The sequence below is a fragment of the Amblyomma mixtum genome, chromosome 8 (genome assembly GCF_055824585.1).
Source record: "Amblyomma mixtum isolate Tamu chromosome 8, ASM5582458v1, whole genome shotgun sequence".
Lineage (NCBI taxonomy): Eukaryota > Metazoa > Arthropoda > Arachnida > Ixodida > Ixodidae > Amblyomma > Amblyomma mixtum.
Window position 1 is genome coordinate 137,646,228 of NC_143019.1, and position 21,235 is coordinate 137,667,462.

Consider the following 21,235-nt stretch of genomic DNA (forward strand, 5'->3'; position numbering starts at 1 on the left):
CACTGCCGCACATTTAAGACATTGAAGATGCGTCGCATTATATCGAAATTCGGACGTTTGGCCGGAGTGACAACGGTGGCAGCCGTAGACACAACATCGTCGTGTGATCTGGCTTCCACGATCCGCCAGATCGTGCGCGAAGAGTTGGCCATGACGCTGGAACTTACTGGGAATTCTTCAGTGCTTCCCCCTGAGTATCCCACGCGCCCTCCTCCTCCAGCCGCAGTTAACGCAGCGGACTTTGAGGACCACCGGGTGCCCCGACAGCTGCGGCCGAGCAAGGTACCGCGATCGCCTCCAGAGCACCGGCCCCGCTTTTACCAACATCCGCCGGCTACATACGACGAGAACATTTGGCCCAATACTGGGCACGAAGACTACTTGCCGGCTCAACGTGCTCCTGGTCCCTCTCTTTTGGGTTACCGCTGCGGTCAGCCCGGTCACATCTCACGATTTTGTCCCCGCCGCCAACCATCGCGTTACGGCTCCTCAGGCTATCTTCCGTGGCAAGATTACCAACCTGTACCTTCTCGGCGCCCGTCCTACACGCCTGATGTCGACAACCGATGGCCTGCACAAATGCGGAATAGTTCACCGGCATCGGATAGAAGCGTGACTCCACCTCCTGCTTCCCGCACTCGTCGATCTCCATCACCCCGACGCCGCTCCTCTTCGCCTCCGCCGGAAAACTAGTCGGCGCGACCGATGGGGGTGAGGTCGCTGGAAGTCTGCCGCCGGAAGTGATACACCTGCCTGTAGTTATGTTGCGGAACACAGTGAATGTATTAGTGGATGGTGTACCTGTAATGGCTTTAATGGATACCGGTGCTACTGTTTCCGTTATGAGCGCTGCATTTAAGTCTCTCCTTGGACGCAAAGTTTTGTTTCGGTGGGACAAAAATGTTCATTGTTTGATTTGAAGCAGCGCAAGGCCAAAAGCCAAAGAAGAGAGCAGAGAAAGAAACGGACGACACAGCGCTGTGTCGTCCGTTTCTTTCTCTGCTCTCTTCTTTAGCTTTTGGCCTTGCGCTGCTTCAAATCAAACAATGAATAACCAACTCGCCCATCAGCTTGTGCTTTCAAAAATGTTCAGTTTTGTGGTGTGAGTGGCGAACCGTTGCCTGCAATCGGAGTGTGTACTGTTAAGGTTTCTTTGAGTGGTGAAGTGTTAAGCACGGAAATGGTGGTGCTCGCCCGATCGACGCACGATGTCATTCTTGGGCTCGACTTTTTGCAGATGTGTGGCGCCAACGTCGATTGTCGCACCGGTGAGCTCAGCGTCGGCAAATGTTTTACCACTGTCCTTGTGGAAGGCTCTTGCAGTGGAGAGAGTGTGCTCGTTGCTACCCGAGATACTGTCGTGCCTCCTTCTTCGGCCGTATACGTACCAGTTTCCTGTCCCGATACCACTGTCGACGTGTTTGATGCGACTGTGGAACCGAACCATCTTACCTGCATGAAGAAGAATATTTTGGTTCCTCATGCCATGGTTTCTGTCACCAACGGTCGCACTGAATTATGGGCAGTGAATTGTTCTACAGAAGCGGTAGTTCTGCCTGAAGGCCAGAAGCTTGCGTCGTGCAGCCACGCCTCACAAGTGTCCGTTGCCTTGGTTACCGACGCCTTGCACGTGGAAGCGCCAGAGTTTTGTGACGAGCCCAAGCTACTCAGTATGATTGACAACTCGCTCTCGACGCATGAGCGCCGTGCTCTCTTGGCCATTCTTCTGCGACACTCCACCATGCTTGACTTTTCACAGCCCGGTGGCCCACCTTCCATCCCCTTGTCTCGGACCCTTCACAGGATTGACACTGGCGCCTCACATCCGATCCGGCAAAAGCCCTACCGAGTGGCCCCGTCTGAACGTAAGCTGATCAATGAGCAAGTGAAGGAGATGTTAACTAAAGGTGTTATACAAGAGTCGTCGAGTCTCTGGGCTGCTCCAGTAATTCTTGTTCGGAAGAAGGATGGGTCGTGGCGTTTTTGCGTGGATTACCGTCGTCTGAATGCCGTCACGAGAAAAGACGTATACCCCATACCTCGAATCGACGATGCCATCGACTGCCTTTTTTCAGCCTCCTACTTCTCTTCTATTGATCTTCGGTCCGGGTATTGGCAAATCCCTATGCATCCCGCGGACAAAGAAAAAACAGCGTTTATCACGCCTGATGGCCTGTATGAATTTAATGTGATGCCATTTGTCCTTTGCAATGCGCCCGCCACCTTCGAGAGATTTATGGACACTATACTCCGCGGTTTGAAATGGGTAATTTGCATGTGCTACCTCGACGACGTTGTAATTTTCGGAAAGACGTTCAGTGAGCACAACGACCGTTTAGCTCTCGTCCTGGACTGTTTGCGCCAAGCTGGACTTGTGCTTAACTCTAAAAAGTGCCACTTTGGTGCGCGTCAAGCGTTAGTGCTTGGACACCTCGTTAATAAAGACGGCGTCAGACCTGATCCAGCCAAGACTGCAGCTGTCGAGTCATTCAAGCCCCCACAGTCTGTCAAAGAGCTGCGGAGCTTCTTGGGCTTATGCTCTTACTTTCGCCGCTTTATTCATCGCTTTGCGGACGTAGCTTACCCCCTGACTGGTCTACTTCAGAAAGATGTGGCTTTCGAGTGGACACCTGAGTGCGACTCCGCCTTTCACCAACTAAAATTCATTCTGACATCCCACCCTGTACTTCGCCACTTCGATCCCTCCGCTCCCACAGAGATTCATACTGACGCCAGTGGTGTTGGCCTCGGCGCTGTTCTCGTCCAGCGATGCGACAACAAAGATCACGTTGTTGCGTATGCGAGTCGCTCGCTCAGCAAGCCGGAGCGCAATTATACATTCACCGAGCAAGAACGCTTGGCTGTCTCGTCTTCGCCACGCAGCGTTTCCGTTCCTATCTGTACGGACGACCGTTCACCGTCGTCACCGACCATCATGCCCTCTGCTGGCTCGTTAACCTTCGTGACCCGTGCGGGCGCCTTGCACGGTGGGCTCTCCGGCTACAAGAGTTCGATTACACAGTCGTCTACAAGAGTGGCCGCCGTCACGCTGACGCGGACTGTCTTTCGAGGCTGCCCCTTCCTGAGTCTGAGCCTACCATCGCTACTTTGGACCACTGCGTCACGTCAGCGTCACCTGCTTTTCCTGATGTAGCAACGTTCAAAGCGGAACAGCAGAAAGATTTAACCCTCCGGTCTCTCCTTGCGGCAGCTGAAGATCCTTCCAATGTCAGCCACTTTTGTGTGCGGGATGGCCTTCTGTGGAAGAAAAACTATTCTTCTACGGGCCACCGCTTCCTGCTGGTAGTCCCGAAGAGCCTGTACAACTCTGTTTTGCAAGCCATGCACGATGACCCTACATCTGGACATCTTGGTTCAGCACGGACGCTGCACCGTACTCAGGCCCGCTTCTATTGGCCGAAAATGCGGGCCACGACTGAGCGGTACGTCGCCAGCTGCACTCAGTGTCAACGATACAAGCGACCTACTAGCCTTGCATCTGGTCAGATTCACCCTGTGACACCGTCTGCAGCACCGTTTGAGCAAGTGGGCATAGATCTCCTTGACCCGTTTCCGAAATCCTGTCATGGGAACCGCTGGATATTGGTTTGTGTCGATTACCTTACTCGTTATTGTGAAACGGCAGCCCTACCCGCAGCTACAGCGCATCATGTGTCCTCTTTTCTGCTACGATTCATAGTTCTACGTCATGAACCTCCAAAAGTTATCATTAGTGACCGTGGTCGGCAGTTCACCGCTGACGTCGTGGAGCAACTTCTCCGTTCCTGCGCATCGCATTTTCGCCATTCCTCGCCTTACCGTCCCCAGACGAATGGACTCACTGAGTGCACGAACCACACGATCACCAACATGCTGTCAATGTATGTTGATTCAAGGCACAAGAATTGGGACAGCGTCCTGCCGTTCATCACGTACGCGTTCTATACCGCGCGCCATGAGACTACTGGCTACAGCCCCTTCTTTTTACTCTATGCTCGGCCCCCACGCTACACCCTGGACACCATCCTGCCATTTTCTGACGAGCTTCCTGAAGATCCCTCCATCGCTGAGAAACTCTGTCTCGCCGAAGAAGCCCGACGCCTTGCTCGTCTTCGTGTTCTCGCCTCCCAATATCGGTCCAAAGCGCGCTACGATGCCCGCCGCCGTCACGTCACTTACAGGCCTGGTGATTTGGTCTTGTTATGGCGGCCTATCAGAAAGCGAGGATTGTCTCAGAAGCTGCTGTGCCACTACGATGGACCCTATGTCATTATTGAGCAATTTCGCGAGCTCAATTACCGCGTAGCTCGTCTCACGGCAAGCGGACGTCGTTCAGCGCGAACTGAAGTCACTCACGTTGCCCGGCTGAAGCCCTACCACTCGCGCGGTGCTTCTTAACTCGCCCAGCGAGCTTCGGCTGCGTAGGGGGAAGTGTGACGCCCATGAAAAGGCCTATTCTACCTATTCCTATTCTACATGATCGGCGCTGCTGACTAAGCCGAAGATGAGGAGAACGAGGTTGGTGGTGTCTCGTGCTCGGCAAGCGGACCCAGCTGCTTTCAGTCCTCCGTCTCGGTCTCAATAAACCCTGGGCGTAACAACATATATATATATATATATATATATATATATATATATATATATATATCAAAAAATGATTTCTTGGCAGCTGATTGATCATGATAAGATAGTCACCAGAAATTGAAAAACATAACAGGATTTAATTCCCGACGTTTCGGCTGCTGGTCTTCCACCGAAACATCGGGAAAAATCCATTATGTTTTTGAATTTCTGGTGACTTTATCTTATATGTGTATATATATATATATATATATATATATATATATATGATATCACATGCTTCCCCAGAACCTCGACGAAAGAAGAAGATGGACTGACCAGCAAGGAGAAAGGAAGAGAAAGAGCTGAAGGACGCTGGTAGGCTTCCTGCTTCCATCCTGCTCCGACCGATCCCCTCTGTGAATAAACCCCCGCGCGTGCTAAGCACGTAACGTATATATATATATATATATATATATATATATATATATATATATATATATATATATATATATATATATATATATATATATATATATATATATATATATATATAGGAAACAAGGGAACGGGAATGAGGGGCTCGATATAAATATGAGAGGAGCCAATAGCCACAGAAACCAAAGGAACAGAGGGGATTTTTAATTTATTTATTTTTTGGTGTCGATCCAATTAGAATATTACTGAAGATGTTATCGTATCGCTTAAACCTAGTTGATTAGAAAAGCAGAAGAAAAAACAACCACATGCCGCAGGTGGGAACCGAACCTCACGACCTCCGAATTACGCGTCCGGTGCTCTACCACAGAGCTACGGCGACGGCTGTCAGATCTGCTTTCGGGGGTATTTATGTTTACAAATAACCTAACGTTGAGAGTGTTGCTTGGGATATCCTGCCTTCACAAGGCGATCAGTTTGGTGGTTGAAACTATCTTGTTGAGAGTGATTGCATGATTTATTTCCAGCGTTGTTATAACATGACTTAGCCACGGCGCGTTTAAGAAGCTTGGAATGCGACGATGGGAATGGAAGTAGAAGCTTGTTGCTTCGCGGTTAAAACGACCAGCAGGCGTGATTTGGCGTAAAGCTGAGTCTAAGGTCAAGAAATCGAATCGCGTTATTTTCATATACTTCAGAAGTTAACGTGAGTGGATGAAGGCACTGCACAAAAATATCTTGAATCTCTTGCTTGGCTGGTTCAAAATTATGGACATCGGTGTCTTGAAGATACATTGTAGTTTGGAGCCTGATCTGCTTATTTCCACGTTACGAGCAATAAACCCTTAGTTGCAAGTCAGCGCCTGTCTGTGTGTATCTTGCTTTAGTCCTTGTATATTTCGCACTGTCCTTCTTGAACATGGCATACCAACTCGCCCAAGCATCAGTCTAACGAGTGGATCAGTGGTTATGGCGCTCGGCTGCTGACCCGAAAGACGTGGGTTCGATCCCGGCCGTGGCGGCGGAATTCTGATGGATGCGAAATTCTATACGCCCGTGTGCTGTGCGATATCAGTGCACGTTAAAGAACCCCAGGTGGTCGAAATTTCCGATACCCTTCACTACGGCGTCCCCCATAGCCTGAGTTAATTGCTTTGGAACGTTCAACCTCAATAGACAAACAAACATTTTGACCATTGCTACCTGTGAACCACATGAGTGCTGTAAACATATCCATGAATACATACAATTTTTTTGTTTTATTTGTGATATGAATGTTTTCCTGGTGAGCGTGTGTGTCTGCGTTTCTTTCCTTTTTTCCCGGTTTTGTTCTGTTTGCAATATTACTTAAATTATGATTGTTTTCGCTTGAAGTTTCTAATGATGGATGACCTTAGTGTATTGCAATGCTGTACTGTAGATGCGTTATCTTTCTTTTTACGTCTGTGTGTGCTGGTAACGGGTGCTGCCGCTGTGCCAAACTGGGTGCTGCGGGCCAGTCAAGCTGTCAATGGGCAGCTGTTTCTTGCAGCTCTGCTCCATCTGGAAATTTCTAGGTGGCAAAATAAACTGATTTGATTTGATCATGTGCTAGCCGAGCCTCGGCATCAGCACGCTCCCTTCCCGCTATGCCGCAATGGCTCAGTATCCACTGAAGCCTTGTGAAAAGCCTCAGATAACAAAAGCACACTATGTTGAACCAGCTGCTTGCATGTCCTTGGTTTAACGTAAGTTTGTATCACCTGTAATGCCGATCTCGAGTCGCAGAATATAGTCCATTGGTGTGGTGACTGGTGACCAATATAACGAACGGCCTCCAGTATGGCTGCCAATTCTGTTGCCTTAGATAAGCTTTTATGCATTAGCATAAAATGGTGTCATAAGGCATTTCCTGGGGAAAGCAGCCCGTGAGGAGCAGTTAACAGCAGATTTGTTGGACAGAGGGGAGATTGTGCTAGAAAAATTACCCACCCTGTATACGAAATGCCGTGTGACCTCGAGTGCACCAGAAGCTTGGAAGAACGCTAATATTACCAAGTTCGTTAGAAAGGAGACGGCAAGGACTAGAAAAATTACAGACCGATTTGCTCTTTCTCCGTTGCCTGGAAGGTATTTACTAAGGTAACCGCTAATAGAGTCAGGGCCACTTTAGTCTTCAATAACACAAATGATCACGCAGGCTTCCCAAAATGATACTCGAGAATAAACCATATTAAAGCTATCAACCAGGGGATAGAGAAATGCGCAGAATATAACGTACCCCAATTTGTCTTCATTGATTACGAGAAAGCATTTAACTCAGTGCAAACCTCAGCGGTCATGCGGGCATAGTGGAATCAGGGTGTAGAAGAGGGTTGCGTGAAAATATTGGAAGATATCTATAATGCAACTACCATGGTGCTCCAAAAAATCAATAATAAAATTCCAGTAAGGAAGGTGGAAGGCAGGGAAACATGATTTGGCCAAACCTATTCACATCCTGATTACAGCACGTATTCCGGGGTCTGAAATGAAAAAAATTGGGGATAAGAGTTAACTGACAATGGTTGAGTAATCTGCGAGTCGCGGATGACAGTGACTTGCTAAGCCACTCAGGACAAAACTTCAAAGCATGATCAGTGAGTTAGACAGGCAGAGCAGAACGGTGTGTCCATAAATTAACATGCAAAAAACCAAAGTGATGTTGAACAGTCTAGCAAAGGAACAGCAGTTCACAATTGGTAGCGAGGGGCTGAAAGTAGTAGGAAGAGAGAGAGAGAGAGAGAGATAAAGAGAGGGGGAAAGGCAGGGATGTTAACCAGAAAGGTTTCCGGTTGGCTACGCTGCACTGGGGAAGGGAATGAGGGGATAAAAAGGGAAAAGAGAATACTAGGGAGTATCTCTACTTAAGGTAGGATGTGAAAGCTGATCCGGATCATGAGAGGGAAATAGCTAGAAGGGTAATAATGGGGTGCAGCGCATATGGCAGATTCTTTCAGTTCATGAACGGCAGCTTACCAATATCACTCGAGAGAAAAGCCTACAACAGCTGTATCTTACCGCTACTCACCTATGGGGCAGAAACGTGGAGGCTAACAAAGAGGGTTCTGCTTAAGTTAAGGACAACGCAGAGAGGTGTGGAAAGAAAAGTGATAGGCGTAATGTTAAGACATCCTAGTCTAAATCACGAGGAAGAAAGCTTGGGCACAGCATGTAATGCGAAGGTAAGATAACCGCTGGCCCTTAAGTTACTGGTGATGGAGTGTATTCCAAGAAAAGGCAAGCGTAGCAGGGGGCGGCGGAAAGTTAGGAGGGAGGATGAGATAAAGAAGTTTGCAGGTATGGAGCGGTTGCAACTGGCAAATGACAGGGTGAATTGGAGAGACATGGGTGATGCCTTTGCCCTGCAGTGGGCGTAGTCAGGATGATGATAATGATGAATCGGCAATGTTATATGCGCGTCTGAAAGCTGGTTGCGATAGCTTTCCTGCATTACATGTCAACAAAATGCGCGCTTGGCTTATTAGATGATGTTAAAGAAGTCAGATTGATAACGCTGACGATAAAGCGCAGCGATGCGTTACCTCATTTGGGGAATAAAGCTCAACAAGCTTTCAAATGCCTATTTTTGAGATCCGACATTTCAAATACTTTGCCGATTAAGAAAATTTAAAAACAGGAAACAACGTCGAATTTTGCAGCCGTTAATTTTGTTTATAACCTTGCTCCCTAAAATCAAAAATAATAAGTTCATTACTAAATTTAAGTGTACTGCTTACCTAGCTATTGATACATATGAGGTAGATATTGTTCTTCTATCTCCATAATCCAGCGCACCAGACCGCTCCGGCGTGTCTCTCGCAGTGTTTAAAATAAAAACTTGTAAAGGCTAAAACAATCATCCGGTATACGCGATTTCAACTTTCTAGGTAAGGTTTTTGTGACCTGAATGCCGAAGTATTTGTAAGCAGGTAAAGAGACTAAAGTAGCATTATTAAGGTGGTGAAGATCTGCGAAGAACTGATGAAGATCTGCACGGCACCTATATTTGGTCGCGCACATATCCTTCAGAAAATATGCATGCGAAAGCACCCCCACGCAACTTTATTTACTCGTTGTTACCGCACAGAAAAGCGTTATATCGCAAAACATAATCACTGCAATCAGGAAGACTCTTCAGAATTTCAGCTGGACATTAAGCAGTGCCGCAGGAAGAAGTAAGAGAAGAGCTTCAAAACGCTGTGGTTGCGATAACTTGGTGGATTTTAAGCGCGGTTCCTCGTTCCTATCAAAATGGTCTGCTTGTTTTCATCTCACTCCCTTGAGAACGAGGAACCGCCTTGGTGCTCCCCGATAAGACGGCCTTCTTGACAGTCCCTGCTCAAAAGTTGTTTGTCTAACGTTTCACTTCCTGCTAGATTTCCTTGCGGCTTGCACTTTCTTAGGCAAGGAAACGCTTATAAAAACGCCTCGTAGACACCCACAAGTAAAGCTCCTCAGAGCGGCTCATCTGGAGAGGTACGCATTTCCCGCCTTTTGGCTTTTGGGTCACGTGTTCGTACTAACCCTATTAATGGTGGAACATTTGGTTGCCGTTTATATGTCCACATTCGCACTGTTTTTTTTTTTCCTATTCGATGCTTCGTTACGGAGTCGAAGACTCGAACATGCTGCAATGGCGCTTGGTCGTAGGTGCAGTCTAGTGTAATTGTCAATTTTCAAGCCGCCGGCAATTTTCCAAGAATGAGGTATTTTTCACGCTTCGTTCCCCTGCGCTTTCTAATCTTGAATACCTGCGAGTCTGGCTCCTGGATTCAAATTATGGCATGTTGAAAAGCACGAAGATGAATGCGCTGTCGTGCAATGTTTCTTAACGATTTCTCGCATCGATCAATAAGGGAAAAACTATTTTTGTCAATCGTCTCATAGATCTTCATAAATAGACGCACGGGACGTGCACGTAACTTTCTTCTTGGGAGTTTTAAAGGAATGTGGAGTTAAAGGACAAACTTTTTACCCCCTTCTGCAATTTCATTTAGCGTTTCGGGACTACGTTTTAGTGCCATAATATGCACAAGTGCCAAGTTTTGACCTTTTCGAGCCATCTGAGGAACCTAGCAAGGAGGGCACCTGTCACAAGTACAAGCGATAATTTCTCATGTTTGTGAAATGGGCTAGTGCATAAAGGCTCGTGGTATTGACCGGCGGAAATAATTGGCTAGTTTATGAAAACTGAATATACAGTACCTACTCACATAATAAACGCATCTACTGCATAGGCTCCTAAAAGTATAATTTTTTCGCCTCGCCTTATAAATGTACTGTACGACGGTCCTTTGGTGCCCTGTCTGTTGCTAACGGTAGCGAATGGTAGCAGTCGCGCTTTTTTAACTTTTAAGTGACTATTCAGTATAAGAGCCATATCTGTCGAATAGGAAGACTGCTAAACTTCACCCTACGAGACGAACAGTCAATAGGAGTGTTCCACCAGCAATCCTCGAACCAATAGAGACCACGTCTGATCATTTAAGGTTTCTTTGTTTAACCTGGCATATTAAACATGTTCGCAACTTGTTGCGGTCCGGATCCGTGCTAATGTTTTGAGTTGTTGTTGAGCGAGCAATTGTACTGCTTCTGTGCAAAATTATGGATCGGTACGTGAGCTCTACGTGTGAGTTCGAAATATAAGTTGTTGACTATGCGTTAGTGCCCGATAATCGTGCTGGAGAATTCGTCTTGTTTCATTTAAAGGCTGAGATGTGCCGGATGGAGTATTTATTCCTTCACCCTACTATTTGTCCTGTACCGGATGGACTATTTTTTCTATCACCCTACTATTTATCCCATTTTTTAGCGCTTAAAATGTTTTCTTATTATATATTATCCCGCGTAATGAACACACCCTCCGAACCTTAAGATATTTCTAGGGAAAAAATGCGTTCATTATGCGAGTAAATATGGTATACTAATCGAAACGCCTATACTTTCTTTATTTTTGTGAGAGCGTCTAAACTTCACAACCTGTTTTCTATTTTAAAAACTTCGTAATGAACCAAGCCGATGTTCGTGTTCTTCGTACGTTTTCTGCACAGACAACAAGGTCAAGTAACGGGTCCGTAGTCTTGAGTTGGACTGGTATTTTCGTTTGCTGCAACGGCAGGAACTTCAAAAATCAGACTGAAAATTGCACTGAACCGATTTAAGTTCACGAACTGTTTTAAAGCTCAAAATTTGCTCGAAAGCAAGTTTATTCCCGATTTAAAAGGCTCAAAGCTTTTACATTCTCAGAATTACTCGTTGTACATGCTTGATTATGCTGGGCATCTGGTTTTTTCTTTAAAAGAAATTCGTTATAAAATTCCTGTAGCAATCATCATCGTCAGCCTAACTACAACCACTGCAAGGCAAAGGCTTCTCCCATTTCTCTCTAGTTAATCCTGTCCCTCGCCAGCTGCGGCCACCGTATTCCCGCAAACTTCTCAATCTCATCCGCCCACCTAACTTTCTGCCGTCCCCTGCTACGCTTGCCTTCTCTTGGAATGCACTCCCTTACCCTTAAGGACTAGCGGATATCTTGCCTTCGCATTACATGCCCTGCTGATTCCGACTAGGATGTCATTAACCCGCGTTTGTTCTCTCACCCACTCCGCCCGCTGCCGATGTCTTAATGTTTTACACCTATCATTTTTCTTTCCATAGCTCGCTGAGTTGTCCTTAGCTTAAGTTGAACCCGCTTTTCTAGCCGCCACGTTATTGCCCGTAGCTGAGTGCCCCATAGGATACTCAGCCCCTAGCAAATATATATCGGGTACTTCAGCGAATACTTTCAGAAATTTTCAGGAATAGACTTTTTAGGGTAAAAATATGGATTTTGCAGCATAGTGTGACCAATGTTGGCAGACACCAGAAAACCGCTTACTTGTATTTGGTAGTAAGCTTGTTTACTTGTTATTAATAATTGTCTTTTTAACGAGTAGAATTAGACGCATAGTTTTAATTAGAGATTTGTAGCTGGTCATTTGTAATAGAATAGTCCTTCAATGCTTTTATGGTCATGAAACTTCTCCGTAACTCTATGGGAGAGCTTCATATATTGACCGCGCCTTCCACGAGGCGGCGCTAAGAGTCGTGTGGGGGCAACGACGCGAGGAAGCGAGCGGCTCTACGGCCGCGAGTCTACGGGCGGAATCGGACGCCGGCGGTGCGGCTACAACTATTTTCTCTTTTCACTTTGCCTTCGTTTGCAAAATAAGTACAGTGGACGTGACGTGCAAGCCTGCGATGCCTAATACTTGCTGCATGACGGGTTACCGCTCCTGCTACGGAGGTACGCAGGAAAAGGCCTCGCTGTCCTGTCTGCGCAGGGACGCCGAGCTGCGTAAAATATTGAAGCGGGCGATACCCCGACAGGAAAGCAGTGGATTTAGCTTAGACTCCAAGCATATCCGTGTCTGCGAGAGGCATTTTGCCCCGCGGATTCAATTCGGCCTCACGAGTTCGTGATCAACGCAGAAACAGTGTCGCCGCAACGCGAGAAGCTGACACTCAGGCCCGGCACTGTCCCAGAGATATTCGAAGGCCAACCAGCGTACCTGAGCACGAATCTGTGACGATGTTGCATTTCAGACAACTATACTCTTCAATGTGCTGATGGCTTTTGGTGCGAAAGCACTATTTCACGTTGTCAAAACCAACCAAGAATCTTGTGGCGTCCCTGAATATAAGGGTGCAGAAATACAATAACTATTGCCACGACTGGAAATTTCGAACCCCCGGCGGCGCGAACGGATCAGCTTCGCTGGCCACTGCACGAGAGCACTGTGCTATGGCAGCAGCCGATCACGCCTCGTGTTGTTGTTGTTGTTGCCTCAAAAACGATGGCACATACCCACGGTGGGAGATTGGCCAGGGTTTCGTGCAGACCCAAACAGGAAAAAACTAAACTGCAACACACACTCGCGAGCTGCGCGCATTGAACACCGTCGTCTTCATCAACGTCCTCCTTCGGAACGAACACATCACACCAGCTTAACCTCGATCAGAGCTTAACTTCAGTCTAATATCGTCGCTAGACGTGCCGACGACCCTGCAAAAGAAAACCATGAGCCAAACAGGCTAAACACATGCGTTCGCACGTCTGCTCGGTTTAACCACGTTATACTCCTAGCGCGTTTTATTTTTTGTTCATGTTTCTCCGTGATTTCTGTCATTGCTCATTTTTGGTTTATGAGCCGCCGCGGTGGCTCAGTGGCTATGGTGCTCGGCTGCTGGCCCGAAAGACGCGGGTTCGATCTCGGTCGCGGCGGCTGAATTTCTTTGGAGGAGAAATTCGAGGCCCGTGTACTGTGCGATGTCAGTGCACGTTAAAGAACCCCAGGTGGTCGAAATTTCCGGAGCCCTCCACTACGGCGTCTCTCATAGCCTTAGTCGCTTTGGGACGTTAAACCCCATAAACTAAACCAAACCATTTTTGGTTTATTGCGTGGCCGCTCACAGCTTGTCTCTTATTTTGGTAGCGCGAAGTCAGCACATGAGGAATGAACAACAAAAAATCACAATTTCCTTGCACTGGTCAGCGCCTCCGTAGTCACAGCGTGACAAAGTGTAAATGAATGGCTTATGTAGCAAGAGTCGTCAGCAGCTGACCTTGCCAATTCCGAAAGCGTCAGCAAAAAAAAAAAAAAAATGAGATAACACCATAAACTACCGGTGCATTCGTCATGTTATCGCTTTTGTAGCGCGCACTCCAGTTCTTAAAATGCTACCATAACGTCTTGTTTTCAGCATTATTGAGATTGCAGTATATCTCACAAGGTAAACGCCAGCCTTAAGCAGCCTTGTGCACTTACATGAAAGCGAGGACTCGGCCCAGACAGACGCAATCCAGGCACAAGTAGATATTTTACTGGTCGCTACGCTAGATCTTCCAGAATGACGTTGTAGGAAAGTTTCGGTAAAAATGGATGGGAAGGCTGGATCAATGTACAACAATCGCTTTTTTTTTTTGTAAAAAGCAACGAGAGAAAGTAAGCGCGTTAATCGTTTGCCAGAAAACAGCCGCTAACAAGGTTTGCTAGCGGCCGTCGTCGATCGCACAGGGTTTTTAGTGTCTCGATGTTGCAGCCAAGCTTTTCAGGTGATAACCATTAAAGTAGCGCCCATCCTAAGCCCAAATACCGCTCCCCAGAAAGCACAACTACCAAGCGAATATGAGCCTGTTGGCCGGAAAACAGCCGCTGCGAGCAGGGCTCTCGCAGCGCCTCGTGCCCCCTCGCCGACAGCCGCGCCGCTAGCGGCGCGCGCTGTCCCTGTATGAAACTTTGGCCGGAGTTTCGTGACCAGAAAAAAACATTGAAGGACTATGGCAATAGCCATACCAGTTTTTAGAATTTCGAAAACGCAGTTACCCTCTCCGCTATGGCTCGACAAATTTTGGCTGCATCATGCGAAAATGCATGCGCTTTTGAAAGCTTGTAAGAAAAGCAACCCCTCCAATGCACGTACCTAGTCGAAAAATCCTGATTTTGTCGAACCACAGCGCCAAGGGTAATCGCGTTTTTGAAATTCTAAAAACTGATATGGCTATTACTAACGACCGGCTACAGGTCTCTAATTGCAACCAGGCGCCTAAATCTAATAGTTAAAAAGTTAATTATTAAAATTTAGTTAACCAACTTACTAATAAAAACGACTCTTCGGCTTCCTGAAGTCCGCCAGGCCTGGCAATGCCATGTCGCAAAAGCCATAATTTTAGCCTAAAATGCCTATTTTTGAAAGCGTTTGTTGAAACACTCGGGATATGTGTTTCGCACGCTGCGCCCTATATGGTTCATGTTCCCGCAGGGCGTCATACAGGCAAGGCTGGGATTTTCGCAAAGTGCTACATATATCTTAGTAAACACGATGGCAAAATCAAATTCAGAGACGCTCTAGGAAAAGCAGCTTCCAATACCACATCTGTTCAAAAGCCATCTACTAGATTTCCTGATCCGAATGGATTACCCCTTCCTCTCTGATCGGCACCGTTCCAATACTAGTGGCATTCAACTGGCCCTTACAAATGCTTTACGTAATTGATTTGGAACGACTTCAGCATTAGAAATACTCTTGTCGCTTCCGTATGGTTCAAGCCAATACCTTAACCACGATGATTTTGCGTCAAACTGAACTCACCACCTTGATTCTTGTCCGCTGACAAAGAACGGAATACTGGGACGTGGCTGCATCAGTCGTAATTCTTGAAAAGTTGCGATGCTCAGCTCTGCTTAATGAGGGCTTAGAGCTTCCGCGTCACGTTTATCTTTTGCCTCAGGAATGCCCATAATTGACGCCCACAGTGCTTATTTGTCTCACTCGCTTCCATTGATCATCCGTCTGCCCTCCTCCAAGCTCAGAGTAGCCAAATGAAGCATTCCAGTCAACCTCCTTGCCTTTCCTCTTTTCCTACCTTAAGCTTGTTTCAATGATCTGTGAAACGCAGTTTCCCCCGCATCAAGCATTTGCCTTTTTACTATCGTCAATTGTATTGCTCTCACTATTTAACTTGTTTTCCACAACATGTTTATAGTGCTCGCGATGGGTGTTCTGTATCGCAAACATTACTCCGGTTTTTTTTTTAAGAGACCTCGACTTGTTATCCAATTTAAACCCACAATTTCAAACTGGCTTCGGTCCATGACGTTTTCCTTCTCATGATTTCAGTTCAGTTGTCCGCCGGTTTCTGACCCAAGGGAAGATGAAAGTGCAAGTCCTTATCGCTTGCCTGATCGCTGCGAGTGCGTGCCGTAAGTAATTTAACACAATAGAGACATTTCGAAACATAAAAAACCTAATCACGCGGATCCGCGGAGAAGAAAGAAGAATTTTTAAAACAGAACCGATCTCAAAGCATCCCACTTCCACAAGAAGAGTGGTTTAACATCTTAATGACACACACTTATTAGGGCATGCTACCCTAGGCTCATGCGTAAGCTTGAAAAAATTAGCCTCGTGAATTCAAGAAAATTAAAAACCTGAGCCTAACAGTGGGAGCAAACAGTCTGATCTCGCCAGCACGGCATAGAACACATAGCTTCTCTTACAGAAGTCATAAAATATAGCGAAGAAAGTGCTTGGACAGGCAACTCTCACATGAAAACAAAGAAGAACATGAGCATTGAACTCTTCCACCTCTTACGAAATGCACATCCCGAAACTTGGTTTGGTTTATGGAGTGTAATGTCCCAGAAGCGCAGGCGCAAGTTTCGGATAAATTTGACGACTTGGGGCTCTTTAATGTCTACTAACAACCCACAGTACACGGACCTCTAGCGTTTATTCTCTATCGAAATGCGACCGATGTGGCTGGGATCGAACCTGCGTCTTCCGAGTCAGCAGCTGAGCCGCATAAACATTAAGCCGCCGCGGCGCCACTCACTAACCTGAGCCATGACTTCCCGCCAAGCGTTCACTTTCTAAGAAGCTTTGCGCACGACGTTGACTGAACTCCATCCTCTGCAGTGAGGAAAGGAGGCCTGAGTAAAGAACGCCTATTTGCTCCTGGCGCTCATTGCCAATAAATTATATTCTTTGTTGCGAAATCCGTAACTGTTATTTTTACCTATTAAAGGCCAGCAGCATTTCTTGGCGCTATGCGAGAGAAAACGTTTGCACGTAATTTTTGCGCGCCATGGCTGCACTGACAAGGAAACGCAAAAAAAATTAAATGAACTAAATTTTGATTGCTTACTAGTACTTCTAGAAAAAGTCAGCCATACGAGGATGAAATTTTAGCCGCGCTGCCCAACTTTAAAGTTTACTGTAAAGACCCGGAGAGAGCCCGTGGCGGTGGCGTACTCATAGCCGTACATCAGCAGTTTTCAGCATCCTTAATCAATGTAGATTCTAACTTAGAACTGCTATGGCTGCTCTGCCACGCTGCCCCCCGAACTGTGCTGATAGGAGTCTGTTACAGGCCACCGAAAAACAAAACGATCCGGACTTTTCCTACAAACTAAACAATGTGTTGAGTGAACTGACATCATCGTATCCTAACGGAGATATTGTTCTTTTTAGTGATTTCAATTTTCCCACCATTGACTGGCGTAACCACACCTCCATGACAAATTCTTCTGAAGCAAAAAATTTTTGTCGATGTCTGTCTTCACTTCAACCTTACTCAGCTAATATTAGAGCCAACGCGCATTGTGTTCAGAAAAGAAAAAACAGCGCTAAATTCTACATAGACCACAAAGAAAGACGGACAGGACGGGCGCTGACTCCAACTAAGTTTATTGAAAGCCACATGTAGCATATATATAGCCCGAAGAAGGTGAACGCATGCGCATTTCCCACATGGCAACAACACCCACACACACAAGTACGATAACTTCTCATAATCGCGTATTTTTTAACAATCTGTGTTCACTTCCTCGTAGGGAAATAGAAGTGGTGCTGACGCACATGCCACCCCTCTCTTTGATAAAAAAGGCTTCTGCCAGTTCGCGAGCTAATCTATCTTTACTTCTGGTTAGAATTTTAATCTCTTCAAGTCGTGGTGCACCGTATGATTCGGCTGAATCCAAAACTGTCAAGAGGGCTATCGCCACCCTTTCTATGGAATCAGCACTCCTCAAGTCGTGCTCTCACATGATGCGGGAGAGCTTCGAGGGCGAGGTGAACAGACTGCGTAAAGCAGGGTTCCCTGACCACGTCTTGACTGCCGTAACCGAGGCATTGCTGCAGAAGCTTAAGGGCAAGCCAAAGGGGAAACGGAGGAAAGAACCTTTCGGTGAAGCCAGACCAGTGGTGATACCGTATATGCACAAGGTGTCCCACAATTTAAAACGAGTTGGCAACAAGTACGGAGTCCCCTTGGTCTTTTCCGCCCCCTGCAAATTGGCAAAGATGTGCCCCAAGATCAGCAGCGGTGCGAAAGCCACATCTGGGTGTGGGAAGAAGCACTCAAAGCCGTACGTAAGGTGTGCCACGGGGTGGTCTACGAGATCCCCCTTACATGTGGCAAAGTGTACGTAGGTCAGACCGGACGCTGCGTCAACGAGCGTGCCGGGGAACACAGAAGGTCCTTAGGGAAGGCATCGGATTCGTTCGAAAACCTTCCCGCCCATTGCCGCTCTTGCATTGATGGAAATAAAAAGCACTGTGCACCACGACTTGAAGAGATTAAAATTCTAACCAGAAGTAAAGATAGATTAGCTCGCGAACTGGCAGAAGCCTTTTTTATCAAAGAGAGGGGTGGCATGTGCGTCAGCACCACTTCTATTTCCCTACGAGGAAGTGAACACAGATTGTTAAAAAATACGCGATTATGAGAAGTTATCGTACTTGTGTGTGTGGGTGTTGTTGCCATGTGGGAAATGCGCATGCGTTCACCTTCTTCGGGCTATATATATGCTACATGTGGCTTTCAATAAACTTAGTTGGAGTCAGCGCCCGTCCTGTCCGTCTTTCTTTGTGGTCTATGTAGAATTTAGCGCTGTTTTTTCTTTTCTGAACACAATGTCACACCAACTAGCCCAGCAAAAGGTACTGTTCAACGCGCATTGCGCAGAATTCCGCCAACACTCTAGATCTGATATTAACCAACAGCCCTGATAGCGCAACAAGTATTACATACCTAAGGGAAATAAGTGATCATAAAGTCATTCATGCTACCTTCAGTTTTCATTTCATTTCATTTATTGGTTTCGTTTGGCCAGTACAGAGACTGCAAACAAGGGAGAGCAAGCTAAAGGCGCCTAGTAGCGCCTGACAGAGGCCTGCCCTCCCCATGTAAAAAAAAAACAAAGTGGCACTTGGCAATGGTACAAAGCTTCCATAAGTAACAGAAGCTAGAAAAGCAGCGGATATATTGACAACGAAACAGAGATCAGGCATGCATAGAGCTAAGCACAACAAAACTAGGATCAAAACATAACAAAGACAAAAACTGATTAGGTAAAACACACCACAACTAGCTATAACAAAAATATTCATGAATAGTTTTCCTAAATCTGACCTCGGACATATTTTGCAGTGACAATTCTGCTAAATATGGATAGGTGTTTAATGTATGATGAATTATGTGAGTTAGTTTTTGGAACCCATAGTTTGTACGGGATTTTGATGCATGGTATTGAGGGTGCCTAAGACTGTATGCTGTTTGGGCAATTAAATATGTGCTCTCGAAAGTCTGCCAGTTTCCTTTCATAAGGTTTCTGATATAAACAGCAAGCTTCTTGTGGTAAGCCGCCGTGATGGTTAGCAGTATATGGTTTAGGAAGGAAGGGCCCGTGCTCTCACTGTAATGTAAATTATCAATCGCTCGTACAGCTTTTTTTTGCAAAGTAAGTACTTTCACAAGATTGGTTGAGGTAGTCGTTCCCCAGATCAGCAAACAATATTGTACATGCGAAAAGACTAGAGAGAAATAAATTTGTAGTTTGAATTTTCGAGGCAGTATTGTGCGAAATTTATTTAGGATACCAACAGAGCGAGCCATTTTAGTGCAAACGCAGTTTACATGATCTGTCCAGAGTAAATGTTCTTCAAAAATGACTCCAAAAAACATTGTAGAGCTGACGCGAGTTATAGGAGCTTGTTCGAAGTGAATTTGGAAGTTGTTCGGAACTTCCTTATTTTTGGCTCTAAACAGTATGTACTTTGTTTTCCTGACATTAAGTTCTAACCTATTTGATTTTAACCAAACCGACAATTGGGATAACCAACTATTGGAGGCTGCTTGCAAAATACTACTATCTTGCCCTGAAAAAAATACGTCAGTATCGTCTGCATAGATTATAATGTTGTCTGCTGGACGAAGGTTGACGATATCATTAATATATAATAAGCACAACGTTGGTCCTAGAACGGAGCCCTGTGGCACACCAGACACAATCTGACCGATCCCAGATGAAATACCGTTAATGATAGTTGTTTGAGATCGGTTGTCAAGGTAGCTAGCAAAACACCCATGCTTCGTCAAGAAAACAATTCGTCTTTATGAAAGAGGTGATTTTCAAGCAATAAATGAACAACTAACTGCTTTTTTTCCAACTTATGAAACCGATTTCCACACAAAGTCTCTTCACGAAAACTGGACAATTTTAAGGGCCAAAGTTCACGAACTAACAAACAAGTACATTCCGGTGGCTAGTTTCCGTGCTAACCAGCAAAAACCGTGGTTTACTACGGCCCTGAAACGCCTGGAAAACAAGAAAAAGCCTCACTATCGGGCAGCAAAGCGGAACCCAAGCCAAGCATCATGGGAAAAGTACTACACTGCCGAAGCTGATTACCTTGCTGCTATCCGCAACGCAAAACACACCTTTTTCCACTCTGACTTGCCAAATATGCTAATACACAACCCTAAAAAATTCTGGCACGTAGTAAACCCGATGGATACACGTACAATCGTTCTTACTAACGATATGGGTCAAACCATCAGCGATTTTTAATGTGCTGACATTTTCAATAGAGCCTTTTCAACTGTTTTTGCGAAAGAGTGTGATTTACCTGCTAACGCCTTCATAAGTTCCTTCACAGCGTCAACGATGGATCCAGTTTCTTTCTTCGCAGATGGTATATCATCTCGTATCTAAGATATCAAGCTAACGTCATCAGCCGGGATCTATGAAATTAACTCGAAATTTCTGAAAAATACTAAGCACATTTCCGCGGCCTACTTATCACTATTGTACTCTCAGTCTCTCTCTTCAGGTAACATACCGGATGACTGGAAAGTGGGAAAGGTCGTCTCAATCTTCAAGTCTGGTAACAAAAACTCGCCCTTAAATTATCGACCCATTTCCCTAACAAGCATTCCTTGCAAAATCATGGAGCATGTAATTTATTCTCAAGTCATGAACTTTCTCGATTCCAACAATTTCTTTCATTCAACACAACATGGCTTCCGTAAAAACCTTTCCTGTGAGACACAACTGGCTACATTTGTTCATGACTTACATGCTAACCTTGATTGCAACCAACAGATTGATGCTATTTTTTTAGATTACGCAAAAGCCTTTGACAAAGTACCACACCAGAGATTACTACTTAAGCTCTCTTACCTAAATATTCACCCTAGCATTCTAAACTGGATTAAGGAATTTTTAACAAATCGAACCCAATTTGTCATGGTTAATAACGAATTTTCTGATTACATTCCAGTAACCTCAGGCGTCCCCCAAGGATCAGTGCTCGGACCGTTATTATTCTTAATATACGTTAATGACTTGCCCCTTCACGTATCATGTCACATTCGTATGTTCGCTGATGATTG

General features: G+C 45.8%; 1 protein-coding gene across 2 annotated transcripts in view; it reads left to right on the forward strand.

Annotated features, from left to right (window-relative positions):
• LOC149334593 (uncharacterized) overlaps positions 1–21,235 on the forward strand; it is a 65,360-nt gene that overhangs the window by 36,047 nt on the left and 8,078 nt on the right. The window contains exon 1 of one of the 2 annotated variants that reach the window (XM_089555237.1): positions 15,682–15,761. The exons of the other annotated variant lie outside the window; for it this stretch is intronic. Within the exon in view, the coding sequence (XP_089411363.1) occupies positions 15,713–15,761 (49 nt within the window). The 5' untranslated portion in view covers positions 15,682–15,712. Of the gene's footprint in view, positions 1–15,681; positions 15,762–21,235 lie in introns of those variants that run through there. 2 annotated transcript variants of the gene reach the window in all.